This window comes from Falco cherrug, chromosome 7 (assembly GCF_023634085.1).
Source record: "Falco cherrug isolate bFalChe1 chromosome 7, bFalChe1.pri, whole genome shotgun sequence".
NCBI classification, from domain to species: domain Eukaryota; kingdom Metazoa; phylum Chordata; class Aves; order Falconiformes; family Falconidae; genus Falco; species Falco cherrug.
In genome coordinates, this window is record NC_073703.1 from 34438026 (window position 1) to 34455196 (window position 17171).

The 17171-nt window shown below is 50.9% G+C and overlaps 1 protein-coding gene across 4 annotated transcripts in view; it reads right to left on the reverse strand.

Moving 5' to 3' along the window:
• SAMD4A (sterile alpha motif domain containing 4A) overlaps positions 1 to 17171 on the reverse strand; it is a 109472-nt gene that overhangs the window by 38093 nt on the left and 54208 nt on the right. For all 4 annotated transcript variants that reach the window (XM_055715227.1, XM_055715225.1, XM_055715226.1 and 1 more), the window contains exon 3: positions 5568 to 6086. In XM_055715227.1, the coding sequence (XP_055571202.1) occupies positions 5568 to 6086 (519 nt within the window). The remainder of the gene's footprint in view (positions 1 to 5567; positions 6087 to 17171) is intronic.

The window sequence follows — 17171 nt, forward strand, 5'->3', positions numbered from 1 at the left end:
ACACCAGTGTAGGTGAGGAAGAGTCAGGAAAGCCAAGCTCTGTTCATGCCAAGTTCTTTCTTGGTGTCGTTTCTTCCACCCTCAATTCCCTGATGACCTGGGGAAGAGCTCCATCATCTGTGCTCTCATCAGGGAGACCACAACTGGGACAAATGCAGGCAAAATCCAGCAAGCCACGTCACGCACACACATGCCGACATACAGTTTAGCAGCTGTAGATCTGCCTGCAGGGCAGCAGTTGAGATTGAGTCTCTTCTGAGAAAGAGCAACCCAACAGAAAGCCCTTCCCAGGATGGCGGGGTCTCCGCAAGCCGGCACTGGGTCTGCCCCAGAGCCAGCAGCCCCTGGTGGGATCTTCACATAAGAGTCCATGGGGAGGTCCTTCCTTCTGCAGGCTGCCCTGCTTCCACCAGTATCTCTACATTTCTGTGGCACTGGGAGTTTGATCATCAGTACGACTCGCTGGTGCCACCTGAACATCACTGTGAAACATTAAGCATTTCTCGAGAGCTGGGAGGTGCGGGGGGAGAGCCATGAATCTGGACTGGTGTGCATGGAAGAAAGTACGCTGATTTATTCCTTTTCTTCAGCTCCAGGACAAGACAAGAGATTTTTCTTTTTCAGGACAAGGAGGTTATATAGGTGAGTACTTCTCCTGCATTGCACTGCTCACTCTCCTCTCTCTCTCTCCTCACAGACAAACATCATCAGTTTTCTGGCAGAGACTCGCATGGGAAGGGTGTAGCCAGCCTGAGCACCCGGCATCTTTCCCATTTGTGCAGAAGTGGAAGGGTGGCTGCAGACTGGCAAACAGCTTTGCTGGTCCCAGGACCTCTCTGTTCAACTCACAGGGGAATCCAGGCAGCACAGCGACACTGACACACCAGAGCCTGCAGCACCTCTCCTGTACGAACACAGTCCCAATGCCTGGGATTCCTGCTCCGCAGGATACTCCATAGCAAGGTCTCTGACTGCCACTATCCACCAACAACCAGTGATGCACACCATCACCTTGTCCCCTGGTGCCACCCACACCATACCTCCAGGCATTGGTGCCACTCCAAGCAACCCAGGGTGCACACACCAGGGACATACTGGGTGCTCACCCAAGGACAGGACTGCTGGGCACCGCTGGCCATGCACAGAGATACCACCACTACCAGTCCAGGGACCTCCTCCTCTTTTTGGAAAGACAGACAGGAGATAAGACCCCCAGGCACGCCGGGCTTCAGTAAGACCAAACGCTGCCTACCTTCTCCGGGGCCACCCCTTACTGGGGAACCTGGTGTCCCATTGCTTTATGGCAGCACTACAGCCCACACAGAGGCTGGGCAGAGCAGCTGTCCCCCCGGGAGGGTGACAACTGGAGGCACTCACCCTGCCTGAAGTGCTGCCTGTGCCTGGCACTGAGCTGCCTCTTCTCCTAGCCAGGTACTGGCATAAGGATGTCCTCACTCCTCTGTGAGAAAGAGCCAACATCTGGCTCTTAATTTGGATTTTTGGGGCAGGTTACTGTTGCTCCTGAAAGACCTTCTGCTCCCGTGCAGAGACTTGCCCCTGGGAACCTGCTCTCCACAGGGAGCTGAAGTGCCCTGGCACTGCACCGGAGGCGAGAGCACAGGAAAACCTCACCATGCCTTGATAAGAGAAGTAACACTGTTATCCCCAGGTTATATGCTGGGAGCAGAGGACCAAGACACTCATCCAGCCGATGCATGTTAGAGCCAGGAATCAAAACCTTACCTCTTCAGCTGTGTTTCAACAGGCTCGCTATTGCCAACTGGAGTTGCTACCACTCTCGCCAAACCTTGTGCTTTTCTATCCCTTTTTGTGCTCACAGACCTGATGGTCCAAATGAGACCAGCATACCCGCACTCCACCTTCTTAGCGCTGAACAAGTGCATTTAACAGCAGACCCTCCTTCTCCTTGGCACATATTTGCTTCCGAGAGGGTGGAAAACACAGGGTTAAGCTACGCCGTACTTCCATCTGACAACCAAAACCCCACATGCCATCAGACCCTACTCAGGTGGAACCAATTACAGGGGAAAGGAAGGAGCCAGAGCCCCCACGCAAGAAGCTGTTGGCCTGCAGCTTTGAAAGCTAGCTGCTTTTTTCTGTCCTTTCAGAGTTTCCAGGCCCTGTCTGCACTGCAAAGGCATTGTGCAACCCAGGCGTTTTGCAACCGCCGCCTGACTCGAGCCGGGGCTCGGGGCTTCACCCTGTCCCACGGTGCCTGGAGCAGCTCTGGCCTCCTGCCCAGCTGCGCTCCGAGCCCGCGCCCAGGCTACCTTCCCTCCCGGCACGCTAAAGCCTGGTTTAAAGCTGCAGCTGAAGCTGTGCAGGATGGGCCAAGAAAGCAGTTACAGTGATGCAGCGGATGGGAAGGAGGACGTGAACTTCTATCGCTTTGGGCGAGCCTGTACCCAGAGCCAAACCCATCGCTTAGCTGGTCCCGCTCCTGGATCACCATTACTGTGGGAAATCCAGAGTGACTCCTTCAGAGTACTCCTGACTTGCCCTGCAAAGGCTGGATGACTCCAACAACACCTCCTCAAGCCTTGGCTAACACCAGCCAGCACTGTGAAGCGTGAGCTGGAGATGAACCAAGCCTGAACCAAGTCTCAAAGCCTGGGTCTAGGCTGAGTCAAAGACAAGGGCAGCGCAAAGCAAATTGTCACAGGAGCTTCAGCCACCCATTTTTAAACCCTATGCCGTAACAGTGTTACATCTAATTATGCCACAATACCAGAAGAAAGTACCTCAGGCAAGATCACCATGCTGCTCCTCTGGGAAAGACTTTGCCCCATTTCGGCATCAGGAGCAGGCAGCACCTTTGCAGGGATGGGCTGTGGGAGGCTGTGCGCGGCAGGGTGTTGCTGGATTAAGCCCCTGCCCAGATAAACACCTCCAAGCAAGAGGGAGAATTTAAAAATACTAACATGGAAACCTAAACAAACAGTAACAGTTTGAAGGCTTTGCTTTGGAATAAAAGATTAATAGACCTATTGATTGACTCAAGGGGCTGGGACAAAGGCTGACAGCCGTGTTTGTTTTTTGGCATCTGTCTGTGGACTTACTGTGCTTGTGTCCAAGCAAATATTGCGTTAAGGAAGCTTATGAACTAACACATGAAGCATGGTCGGGTCATCTTCAGCTCAGCCCACAGGCTCCCTGAACATGCTGCCACCAAAATACACTAGCTGGAGTTACAACATCTTAACATTTAGGATTAGACTGGGCTGAAGATGTATTCAGATGCCTCTGCAAAACTACGCAGTCTCAGAAATACATGCTGACCATGCTATGATGCTCAGAGAAAAGGTTCCCTGAACACGGAGTCTTATAAACCTTGCAGCTCAGAGCAGGATGATGTGAGTGAGCTGCCCTGGCACCACGAAAAGCAGCTACTGCTGGGTGCTGGGAAGGACCGGAGCGGGCAAGGGCTGCCACGCCGGCACTGAGGGCAGGGGATGCTGTGGCAAAGCAAGTGGCAGAGATGGAGGAGAGAAGTGGTCTGCCTGCGTCCTACAGTAAAGTGTAGGGCTGCTGCCAGACCCACAGCTGCTCCTGTCCCACCACTGTGCTGCTGCGCCCACCTAATCCTGGGAGAATTTAGGAAAAACCTCAGCAGTGCGGCAGCTTGGGTACTGATGAGTAATTTGGCTGTTGCCTGGGTTTTGGTGCCTTGTGCTCATACTTGCAAACCCTGTTGGGCAAGAGGTGGGTCACTACTTCTGCTAAGAGATAAGTCTGAACACAAAAAGGCTCAAAAGAAACACAAAGGGGTTTTTGAAAAGCGTCCTTCAAGACCTAACACATCTTGCACAGTTACAGCCACTGTCAATGATTAAACTGCCGCACCCATCAGAGCTCCCTGCTTCCAGATCTTGACGTGAGGAACCAGATCTCTTCTGAAGCCATCACTTCCCACTGCCTCCATGATGTGCAAAGCCTCTGAACAGCCAGGCATGCAAGGGAGAGCTGCCCCCACCCCCTAGAAACAACATCCCTGGAGAGGTTTAACAGACTGATTGCAAATACATTCATGGTTCTCACCCTGTCTCCTTGTTAAGCCTTTCCCATGCAGCTTGCTCACTCTGAAACAGCTCTCCTCCGCAGCGCAGCGACCCAGCTCCCAGAGAAGCTGAACATAACACAATCACATGGCAGCAGGAGCTGGGGCTTCACAGACAGGGGATGGGATGGGCATGACGTCCAGAGTCAGCGGAGAAGCTGAGACCCTTCTGCCAAACCCCTGCGCAGCGCAGCAGGCAGCACTGCCTGCAAGGATGGACACCAGAGAGGCAGGGACCAGGGTGCTACAGCAATAAACCCAGAGATGCATTTCGTATCGTTGTTGATTTGAAACACCACCTAAAAAAAGCGCTTATTACAGGAGAGGGAAAAAACCCAGAAGCCTTAAGCGACCATTTTAAAGCTTTCAGCTATTTAATTGTGGCTTTCCACATGCTGATAGAGAAGCCAGCACCCTTGCCGCAAGAAGCCTCTCCTCCCCAAAGCACTCTCTGCATCTCTTACGTCTAGGGGAATGCCAAGTGTCTTGGAAAAAGACCTTCTGAATGCCTCAAAGGGAGGACGCCTTGCAGGTGAGATGGTGGTGGTCACCAAAGGTGATAACCAGGCAGCTGTGACAGCCCTCCAGAGAGGGAGTGGGTGGGCAGAGGAGCTCCTGAACCCCACTGAGAAGATGGCTTTGTTCCTCCTCTCCTAAGGGTGGCTTGTAGGCATCCATGGCTGCTTTAAACACCAGCTATAGCTGCTCTTCGTGCAAAACCAAAGACAGATCTCCAGCCACGGTGCTCTGCAGCATCTCCCAATGTCCCGAGCCTTGGGCTGGGCTCTGCACTGTCCACCGCTCCCATCAAAGCCCGGTGGGGCCCCCAAGGGGAAAGAGCTACCCAACTCTCCTGGAAAACGTTAAGGACTGTATATCTATCTATCTATCTATATATCTATATATACACACTAACCCCCCAATGAGCACCAGCTTCACACTTCTGCGCACTGCAGATACAAGGGTGGTTTTCAGATACGCCCTGCAGATTGTGAATCCCAGCCCTGCTTCCAAAACCGGTGCCTGCGCTTTGGGGCCCCAATGCCATTACCTCCCAGTAAGTCTCCAGGTCACTTTTGGATTTGCCAAGTCCCCCAGCTCACTTCTGGACATGAAGCATCAGCTCCCCGCTTGCTTTAGGAACTCTGAAACGTGAACTGCAAATCTACGTGGAGCTACATGAAATAAAAGGGGCTCTCTTCAATAATGCATGTTTTTTGATCTTACAGCTTGGATGTGTTTCCCTCCCCTCCAGCTGCCAGGTCTTTAAAATCCTACAGGACTAGAGGAACAAAAAAAACCAGTAAAAAAAGGCAGGCAGGAAATCAAAAAGTAGGTAGGGGAAAGGAAAAAAAAAAGTTTTCTATGGCCCACATGAACCTAACCCCTCTGCTAACCACGGCAAAGCAGTATTTTCTAGTGGGATGGGGGGACCATGCTGTGAAGTGGCCGTGGGTGGCCATTCCCAGAGCTTCCCATGGGTACTTACTGGTGCTTGTGCTAGTGCCGATGGTGTTGATGGTTGTGGGGACGGAGGAGGAGGAGTAGAGGGGCAGATGGCCGTTCTCGCACGCCAGGTTTTTGTCCTGCCAGCTGGAAGCGCTGACACTTATGCCCGAGTCTCGAGAGTTTTGCCATCCGTTGAGTTTGTCATCGGAGTTTTGTCTTTGGTGATAGTAGTGCGTCTGCCCGTAGTCCACCGAATCCGACCGACCTCTGTTCTGGCCGCCGAAGCCACCCGACGTGCGGTCCTCCAGGTGGTTGAGCCACATGGCCAGGGCGCTCCTGTCCTCTAAGGAGGTGGCAGGGTGTATCAAGGCATAGGACAGCAACTGCCTGCTCTCCTCGATGTGTTGGTTGTGTTCGATTGAGTGGGCCAGGATTTTAGGCAAGAGTTTCATGTATTCAACTTTTGCCTCAATGTTGCCAGGCTTCAGTAAAGGCAGGTGGGTTAACAATAGGGAAATCACCTTATCCTTGGATTCCTGTTGCCATTGGTTAATGATTCCTGTGAAAGAATAGAAGAAAAAAAAGAAGAGAATTGAGAAATCGGTAAACAGAGCTAATAAAAGAAATAAACAGACCCCAGCGGGGTAAATATAAGACATGCCAAATGGATGCTTGCATGCGTGATGCCACTGCGTGAGCATCTCCCAGGCAGGGGGACCACCACTCTCTGAAAACCAAGGTCATAGCACCGTGTGCTGAACTGGACACCAAGAGTTACCAGACGCTCCTGAAAATCACTAAAAAAGCCAAATTACATCCACCTCTATCACCACGTAGCTCCACTACCGTTCTCCTAATATTAATCCAAGTCACGATTTGGCCCAAATTTTCCGTATCGTTGCGGATTATACAAAATACTACCCAAAAGCACCTCATGGATAAACATAACCTTTCAAAAGCACTGGTTAGAAAATGGAAAGGGCCGAAGTTCAAATAAGCTAATACGGGTGAGAGCCACGGAGGCCCAAGGGAAGAAGCATCCCAGCAGGGGGGCAATAACCAAAACAGGGTGTTGGTCCATCTGCCAGCCTGGTGTGATAAGATTCCCCAAAGGTATTGAGGAAAGGGCTCAGCTGAAGCAGACACAGAGCTATTGTTCCTCTGATAGTTCACAGAAGATAGGAGAGGTTTTAGAAGACCAGAAATAAAGCAAACACAGGGTTTAGCTTTAAAAATATGCAAAAGGAAGAGGCAGGGAATTACAAACTGGCCACTTAACTCAAACTCCGGGAAAACTGATGGAACAAATAATGAAACAACCTATTTGTAAGCACTTAGAAGATAACAAGATGATAAGTGACTGTCCACACCGATTTGTCAAGAACAATTTAATTTCCTTCTGCGACAGAGTAACTGGCCTGTGAATAGCTGGAGAAGCAGTCAGTGCTGTGTATCTTGATATTCATTAGGTGCTACCCCACATGGCTTCCTCAGCAGCACACCAGAAAAACATGCTCAGGCAAAACTATCCTAATGTGGGCACACAGCTCATCAGAAAACCATATGGAGAGAGTCGTTACGGGTGATTTGCCATCAGACTGGGAGGATGTGCTGAGCAAGGAGACTTGTCCTGGCTGTGGCACTACCCAGTATGTCATCAGTGACATGGGTGATGTGATAAATGTATTCAATGTGCGGCTACCAAGCTAGGAAAAATGAAAACACTCCAGAATACTGGACTCGGGAGTAAAACAATGTTGGAGACCTGGAGAAAAGTCAGAAAAAAACCAGCTGCATTAAGTAGGTGCAAACATCTACATGCAGGTGGGACAAATCGCTGTGCAGTACCAGGTGGGGAAGCGCCTGGCGTCAGGAAGCATCATGGGCCGAAAATCAGTCAAAATGCCACGTTGCACATAAAAACTGCACCAGCCCACCCGTCATCTGTCTGAGAGGCAGAGAACAGCGTGGACAAGCTGCTCTCCACATCTCCTGGGGACTGCAGTAATAGGTTTGAATGGCAGTGAAGGTGAGTCAGGTCGGTCATGAAGAAACTTACCTCCTACAGTTAGGGCGAGTGATGCACAGGGAGAGACTGCCTACAGACATTGTGAAACCTCCATCACCAGAGGTTTTTCCGAACAGCTTATACAAACACCGGCCAAGGATAGCTCTGGATCTACCTAGACCACCCAACTTCCAGCCCCAGGTCAGTCTCTCCTCCAGAGTTTACCAAACACCTCTATGAAGCCTTCAAACTTCCAGCCCCTGCAGCAGGCTGTGCCTAAGGGTGCCACAACAGAATCATCTGGTGAACTAGGACTTTCATTTGCTTTAAACCCACTAAAGCCCAAAACTTCACCAAGTGAAATGCCCCGAGTTCTCACGTTATTAAGAAAACCCCAAAACTTTACGTTCTCTCTCCCTGTCTGCTATCTCCTATCCATACCGTAGAGGAAGCTGCTCTAAATCATTGATTATCCCTGTATCCTTCATGTGTTTTGGAGCTAAGGCAACCAAACCCGCACCAGTGAAATGAAGATCTGGATGTCCATCAGAAGACCTATGCTGTGATCCAGCAGCTAACCCAACCCTTCCACCACCCTGTGACCCTGAAGAGGGCCATTGCAGTAAGGTCTTTTCCAAATTAGGTCCAAACCCCCTGCACGACGGTTCCCCTACACAACTGCGGTGGTGGGCAGCCCTCGTCCCTCCAGCTTTGCCTTCCCAGTTTCAAGACGTGCAACCATTTTAATAGGAAGCCACTAGATGGCTTGCTGGAAACACCGATGGCTCTCGCTGGAACTTTCTGCAGCAGTATTTACTTCTCTGCAGACCCACCCCTCCTCCAGAGCTGCTTCCCGATCCCACGACAGCGTGCCTGAGCCACCTCGTGCTGCTGTGCCAAGAGGTGCAAGGGACACGGCACGGCACAGCTTTGGTGGGGAAGGAACTGCTTCATTTGCAGCAGAAGCGAGTTTCGGTATGCTGGGTGTGCTCCTGTGCCTGCAGAGATGCTGTGAGGTTGTTTTGGTGTTAAAAAATGGGATATGTAAAAGCAATGCTCAGCCCCAGGGATGCTGTAAAAAATACATGAGCGTGGCGGAACTTAAGGTCCACCAGAGCATCTCCGTATTTTCCATATGCAGATATAACTGCTCCAGGCAAAGCCTCTTGTCATGCTTAATCTGATTTCTCTGTCCCCTCTCTCTCTCTCTCCCCACCCTGGCCAGCTGCCCAGTGGGTTGAAAACCCATCTTATTTTCTCCCCTCCTCCTGCACAGGGGTGTCACCCGTTCCCTTATCACCCCCCTGTTTTATCATTGCCCTTGGGACGATTCGGCAGCGCTTTCAGGCTGGCACAGCCGAAGCTCAGCCTGGCACCGTCTGTGGGAAGAGGCTGTGGGATTTTGCAGCAGCTCAGATCAACTGAGAAATCAAAAGATCATTAAAAAAAGGCATGCCATGCACTGCTAAAAGAAGCCGGTGCCACTTGTACATGGGAACTGCGTAGCAAAACACATGCAGAACAAGCAGAGCCCGGGTGCAAACTGGGTCCAAGGGAGGAGGAGGATGCAGGGAGAAAGGTGGCCATGCCCAGACTCCTCTTCCTCACTCGGGGGAGAGCTAAGCGTGAAGGTCACCACTGGAGAAACGCAGGACAGTGCCAGAGCTGCTTCTTGGGGAACTTGCCTCAGGCCTCCAAGAGATACAGGGGTTTGAAATCACAGCCCCAAAAGATGGAGTGCTGATCCGAAAGCCCGCAGCTGGCAAGGAGCCGTGCGACCCCCCTGCCCCAGCACGGGCAGGAGCCGCTCTCCTTCTCAGCCAGCAGCAGCATGTGCACAATTAAACAAAAACGGAAAATAATTAGATCTGAAAGAGGTTTGGCTCTGTCTGAGATGGGGTGGTAGGTCAGGCTTAATCCTGTCTGCCAGAAAACAGAGGGATCTGGAGAGGGTGGCCTGGGAGGAGGAAAGCTGGAGCTGCTTCTGGGCAGGGGGAGAGGGGCCAGTGACCCCCCTGAAGCCCCTCTCCCCAATCTCCCCGAACACAGGAGCCCCTGCTTCAGCTCCCTACCTGCTGCCACACACTCCCGGACATCAGGGACGTCTCACCCTCTATCTAAGCCCCCCTGGGTCAGCCATGGTTAAGATGTGTCCCAGTTTTCGGCTGCCATGTCCCAGGGTCCTGGCACACTACTTGCAGTGGTGTACGGGGTCACAGGCACTAATCACATTACCGCCTCATTAGTTCCCCCGGGGTGCTGCTTCAAGGATGCCTGACGCTTTCTCACAAGGCTTTTGCTGCTTTAAGGGATGGCAAGACTATTGTTACTTGCAGCAGGCAAATCTAAGCATAGAGAAAGCCCCAAAGTGAGAAACTCCACCTTGCTGCTTTGAAACTCCCCAAAATCCCTGTCCTGCCTCTTGCTGTCATTGCATGAACTCCTTTTGCAGATGAGCTAAAATAACAACTGACCACGAGCACCTTAAGGACCCTGTGACCCCTGTACGGGGAAGGGATGGGAGCTGCTGGTGCCCCCAGAGCAGAAAATCCCCATTTTTATTACAGATCCTTTTTTCTTGGGCGAGAGGCTGAATGAAGATGGGATGTGAAACTACCTTCCAACATAGGATTATTTAACCAATATGATTTTGCTGCTCTAGAGCACAGCTGATGCATGTGCAGAGTGCCTGTGTATAAATAAAGCACCAAATATAGCCGGGTCCTGCTCCCAAGGCTGAAACCTGCACTATGAATAGGTCCAACACTACCCCCAAAACTGGGGCTTTCTGGCTTGAGAAAGAAGCCAGAAAGAAATTAAATTTGTCAATTTAATATGTGCTCATCAGATCCCTCTGTCACAAATCTGCTTGATCCGTTCAGGATCCCTGCAAACTGTTGATTGCCTTCATGTCCAGGGGCGACAGATCTACCTCTGATGCTGCACTGTGGGAAGGACCTTCTTGCCTTCACTTGAACGTGCCTCCCGATAGACACCTGGGTTATTTCAACCACCAGTGAGGCACGTGGAGCTCCCGAAGCTGTTACTGATGGACCAAGAACAGTCGTGGTTTTCCAGCCAGCCTGGATGGACAAAGGGAGGGATACACAGGGTCTCTGTGGATGTCCGTAAAAATGCATGCAGCACACTAGTGCCTGCACTTAGAAACCCTGAAGTACCTATCTGCCTAGTTTTTTCTTCTATTTTTGATTTTTGCAAACAGACCTCTGCCCCCCACCTCAAAAACACTGACCCTGCCTAGAGGGATGGCCAAGAGCTGTCAGCATAGGCACAGGGACACGCGTGTCTCACCAGGTAAGCAGGTCTCCAAGGAACAACGACAATGTGGGATACCTCTCAAGGACTTAAAAAGACCCCAAAAACCAACAACCCCAAGAAAGACGAACCTTTTCATTTTGAAAGCAGAAACTGGGTTATCCTCGTGTTGTCACATCTGACTTACCACATTTCACAAGTCAAGCAGACAAATATGCTCACTGGGATTTTGACGAAGCAGGCGAGATGAATGATGTGTAATTTATAAGATAGACAACAGCTCATCACTGGTAACAAGGACAACAATTAAAGACTGGAAGTGTTTTAAAAACTGCCCAAGGATTTTCTGAGTGACAAAGAGTACGTTCAAATAGCAGGCTTGGTATCATTGCTGCACAATGGTAGGTCAGTGCATTTAAGGGCTCCTGTTGCCAGTAAATTGCTCTTAAATTACTTTTTTATTAATCCCTTGTTTTCAGTTTAATACAATTATCCATTCAGAAGTTACCAAATGCCCATTCAGATAATTTGTCCAAGCAAGAAAGGACTAAGAGTTAGATGTGCACATCTGAAGGACACCCACCAAACAGAGCATCTTCACAGCAGGGCTGAATGGGGCGGCACTCTCGGATGTACTCGAGGAGGAAAACCAGGAGCTTGTACCAAAAATTTATGCTGGGATCCCTGATCTTGCCAAGTGCCATGCAATGTATGAGGGGCTGGAGGGAGGAGGAACTGGGTGCTCCTGGACGGCAACCAAGCCCTCCTAGGGATGGAACGACACTGAGGTTTTCATTTCTTGGATCACCAATAGCAAAACAAATGCAATCCGTGCTTAGGCAGCTTGTGACTGCTTCAAGCGAGCCTGGAATCAGTGGCCCCAGTGCAGGTGATGGCTATTTCTGGGCTTGCAGCAAGGTTTTGCAGGAGCCCTTCCTCAGCAGCTCACAGAAGAGGCTCCCGTTGTTCGCTGTTCCCTGGATGACCGATGTGGCATCGGCTCCACGCGATGGGCAGAGCTATGTGGAGGCACTCACTTTTTTGGCAGAGGCAGAAAAATCAGCACCCGGACTCCTCCTGCTGTGTAAAAACCCATTAGCACATCACTGCCCACCAACTCCTCCGTGCAGGCATGCAAGATGCTGTGCTTCCACCAAAATCACCAAAATCTGTGGTGACCGAGGTCATCACGACTCGGCCCCGATATCTAACACCTACTACAGCCACATGGGTGTCTTCACCAGGGCAAAAGGGGTCAAGAAACCTGACTCTGCACATGACTGCAGCCCAGCAAGCTCTGTTTGGCCAAAATGTCATCTCCCAGTGAACGGCCATCAAGAGACAAACCTCAGCCCTATGTCTACTGGTTATTTGTTCCAATGTCTCCCAAGCACTTCAGTTTGCCTTCATTTCCAGTTGGAATGATCTGGTTTAAGCTTGAATTTATCTGGCTTCAGCTTCCAGAAAAATTCCAGTCTGCATCAAAGAGCTCCTTGATGTCTTGCGTTTTCTCAAGTGAAGGTACTCAGGACTCAGCACTTAAGTTACCTTCCACTCTTGTTTCTGGTAAGCTCAGCAGAAGCTACGTGTCCTGTTTCAAACAGGTCGTGGCTCTATGCACATTAGTCTGCAGCCCATGGCAACATTTCTGCTGGCTCTATGACTTCCAGCATCCACGTGAATCAGGTCTTACTTGGCTTGGTGAAAAGCATGAGTAGGGTGGAGAGACCATACCCCATCCCACAAAGGGTTGCTTGCAGTGAAGTTAAAGCAGAAGAGCAAAGAATGAAGACGTTCCAACCACCAGCCTGAATTCGCACCACGCAAAAAAAATGCAGGTCACTGCCGGTTCCAGTCTTCCTGCAACTGGATGTACTGGTCTGTGAAATGGCCCAACACCCCACCACCCATCACACAAATCTGCTCTCCAGTGCTGCTGTGGATGTGAACCTCTGCCCTGGCGCCCGCTGCAGCACTTGGCTGTAGGTGAACTACAGTGTGTTTCCAGACAAAGGGGATCATATCATACAATCACAGAATGGTTTGGGTGGGAAGGGATCTCAAAGACATCCAGTTCCAAGCCCCTGCCACAGGCAGGGACACCTCCCAGCCCCATCCAGCCTGGCCCTGAGCACTCCCAGGGATGGGGCATCCACAGCTGCTCTGGGCAGCCTGTGCCAGCGCCTCGCTGCCCTCACAGTAAAGAACTTCTTCCTACTGTCTAACCTAAATCTGCCTTCTTTTAGTTTAAAAATATTCCCCCTTGTCCTGCACTCCAGGCCCCTGTAAAAAGCCCCTCCCCAACTTCCATGTCGGCCCCTTTGGGCACTGGCAGGTGCTGTCAGGTCTCCCCGCAGCCTCCTCTGCTCCAGGCTGAGCAGCCCCAACTCCCTCAGCCTGTCTCCACAGCAGAGGGGCTCCAGCCCTCTGAGCATCTCCGTGGTCTCCTCTGGACTCGCTCCAGCAGGTCCGTGTTCCCCTGATACTGGGGGCCCCAGACTGGACACAGCACTGCAGGAGGGGTCTCACCAGAGCGGAGCAGAGGGGCAGAATCCCCTCCCTGGACCCGCTGGCCACGCCGCTGGTGATGCAGCGCAGGGTACGGTTGGCTTTCCGGGCTGGGCCATGCTGAGCTCCTCGTCCACCAACACCCCCGAGTCTTCCTCCTCAGGGCTGCTCTCGATCCGTTCTCTGCCCAGCCTGTGTCTGTGCTTGGGATTGCCCCCACCCACGTGTGGGACCTTCAGTCATCCAAATCATAGAATTATTTAGGTTAGGAAAGACTTTTAAGATCATCAAGTCCAACTGTAAACGGAACAAACCTGAGAGGTAAAGCAACTAAAATGTTTTTGCCTTGCACTGGAAATGGGTCTCTGGGTACGTGGTGTTGAGTGTCTAAAAAAGCAAATGGGTGACCTGTGGGTTTGGCTGGAGAGGAATCTTAATGGAGAAGTTTTCCACCAACACCCCCGAGCCTTCCTCAGGGCTGCTCTCAATTAAATCAAGAGATTTAAATTATTATTTGCAGTAATTAGCACCTGCATGCTGACCCATTCACAGTACTTTGTTTGGGTGGATTTACATAATTTTCTTCCTAAACCAGCCTCACTCAAAAGACCAACATTAAAGAAAACAAAGTGAGATCCCTGTTGGAAACCCTCCCTGTGCCCCCTCCAGAGCACATCAATACCCTCGCCGTTAAACCTGGCAGCCTTCTCCCTCCCCAAGAGGCCAAATAATAAGAATTTCAGCATGTGCCTTTTGTTATTGCAACTGACACTAATAAAAAGAAAAATATCTTGACAATAAAGGCTATTGCAGACTTGCCAATTGCATAAGACAGAGATGCAAGCTGACATCAAAGTGCCGGTGAACCTGAATGCTGCTCATCTCACCAAAAGCAATCCAAAACCGCAGCTAACACCAGGCAGGAAGACACCAGTGATGTTTCTAAGCACATCTATGGCTGGGAGGCTGCAGCGTGATGTGTAAACGCTGCCAACCTCCCCCTGCTACGTTCAAACAGGTCTGAATTTATGCCTGCGCTAGAGCTGACCTCAGCATGGAGCGGAAGGACCTAATCCTATATGTCTGAAGGCAACGGGAGCCGTGCCAAACAGCATCGTGCCTGCTGGATCCGGCACCCGCGGCTTCCTGGCACCTCCTGTGTCTCTGCGCTGCAGCGGCTGGGAGAGGCCAGCTCTGCATCCCGGGGACTGCTTCTGCCTAGGTCCCCAAAACCACTCGTCCTGGTGGATAACGTGGGATTTGAGAGAGGAAAAGCCAAGAAAACCTCACAGTTGGCTTTTTGCTTTTGCTCCCTCCCATGTGGGTCTAACAGCCCAACTTGGGAGAAATTTAGGGAATAGCGGCGAAGCTCTTTCCCTGTAACAAGCCTTGGTAAGGAGCTGGGAACAGCCAGAAAGTCTGCAAACAAGCCCCAGACAGCAGAAGGGCTTGGGGGCTGCTATTGTGGCAATCAGGGCTCTGCACTTCCCCTCCTGAAGCACCCACCCCAACAGCTATCAACCTCTAGGTCCAAGGTGGCTCCACAGCTTCATGCTACCCCAGCATCTTCAGTCTCTAATGAGATATCAAAAGGCAATCACTGAATTCCCCCTTTCCCTAGCTGGTCAGCTTCTGTGCAGATTTAAGTGCAGATGACCTCTCTGAAGGACAGAAGCACATTCTGTCCATCAGCATCCATGAGGAAAGGACAGATAGATGGCAATATACACCTCGCATCACACAAGGCATGAGCATCATCTCCCTTCTCCAGTGCCCACAACCCACCTTGCACCCTGGCTGACGGTGCCAAGGAGCAGCAGCACTCGACGGAAAATTTGCCGGTGAGGCACTGCAACCTATCGGTTCACATGGTGCTGGCTCTCCTCCGTGTTTCCAGCAGCTACATCACATTCTAAGAGGCTAAAAATACACTAAGTACTTTCCTAATGTTTCTCTTCCACCCGAGCGATTGCTGCAGAGAAGCTCTGAGCAGGAGGAGAGGTGAACAGACCAGTGTGGATGCAGGGAAGAGATGCCATAAAAATAGAGCAATAGGCACAGCATGTCCTGCAAAAGGAGGTGGCTGGAGAAGTCCTCACTACAGGCAATATCAGTTCTGTAGAAAGAGAAAGGCAAGAGCCACACAGCCATGAAAAGCAAAGTGTTCCCAACTGTACTGCAGGATTCAGTGCCGACCGGAGCACAGAGGACTTCACCAAGGAGCAACTTCTCTAACGACTGAGATTAAGAAGCTCCATGGAAATTAACTATGCAGTATCTCCTTGACTTCTTAAATGGAATGGTGCAGATTTAATTAACTACTGAAAACAATTCTGTCCAAAAGACACAACCTCCTTGCAACCGCCCCCAGCATCTCCCTGCGCGCAACAGGCAAGCCCTTCAACAGCCACTGTCGAGGCAGCAGGGATGGGTTTGCCGGTGCAGCTGGGTGGCAAGAGGCACGCTGGCCATCGGTGGCCTTATTTTCTGTGCTTCACAGAAGGGGCGTCCCTGCTGGGCAGTGCTCTGAAACAAAAGGTGCCTTGATGGAGAGGTGAGGTGACTGTGGATGAGCACCGGGGAGCTGGCTGCTGCACGCTGAATGTCCTTCACGTCTCAAGAACGGCCAATTTCTTGCAACTTTTCTTGGGAAGCCAGGCTAAGGAGCAGGTGACCATATGACACGCAGCTTCTGGGGAGAAAAAAACCCCAGAAACCCTGTGGGGGATAAGACATGAGCCCTACCCACCTCGTTGCCCTTTTAAAGGCAGTTCTCTTTGGGCAGCAAGTTCAGCTGTTTATTACCAGCAGCTCTCCTCTCCATCAAGCTCTCCAAAGCAAAGGCAGCCCCGTCAAGCGTTTGGTTTGTAGCATTGTCTCTTCTTTGTGTGGAAGACATGACTGGAAAGGAGTATCTCAAGCTGAGGCTGCAATTCTTGATCTCACAGCAGGGACAGCATTAGCAGGAGTCGGGAATTTTGGCACTGAAGCCAGCCTCAAAGACAACCCACGACCAGATCCCCCCAAACAGGCTGATGAAACCCCACCGGCAGACAGAGCAGCAGGACAGGGAGCTCAGCGCTCTCCATTTGGGTTGTAAACTCCAAAGGGAGCAAAATGCCCCTTATTTTGGTCAGAAGCAGAGCCCACTGGGACATCCCTCAACAAAACATCCCTTATTTCACACTGACAGCCACCAAGGACAGAAGAGCCCAGATCTACTGCGCTGCAGAGCAAGTAGAAAGAAAAAATATTTTCACATTTTTGACACTATTTTCCCCCCCTACCTCGTGAGCTTGCCACTTGCCACAGCTCCAGTTATTAGGAGGCTGTTTGTACAAACCCAGAAGCAATATATTTTTAGCACTGGAGAATCGCATGGCACGATCATTAAGTGTGCTTCTGCAGACAGCAACAAGAGCAGGGATTTTTCCTTCTCTAAATTGGCTGCAGCTACTATGGTTTTCAGCCCAAAGCAGACTTTCAGGAAATTCAGAAGGAGCGGGAGTCTTTTTCCATGACATATTTAATACCAAGCTGAAGTACACTCGATTTTCATACGGTGCATCTGATGGGAGGTTTTATGGATTTGTTTTCTAGGCTGTATCTGTCGCCCGCTTTTGCTACACAGCTTAATACCACGTATTACCACAACACTCCCTAGCAACATGACTTTTAATTTAGTGCAGAGCTTTGCAACGTTGAGAGCATTTCACTGACTCAGAGCAAAGAATGACACACTGGGAAACCTTATCAAAAGCCCCATAGGTGCCAAGGGAACCTACACCGCATAGATGATGGGATTTGAGCTCCTCAATGCAATGTGGCTGGCGCTGGCATGGAGAACACCTT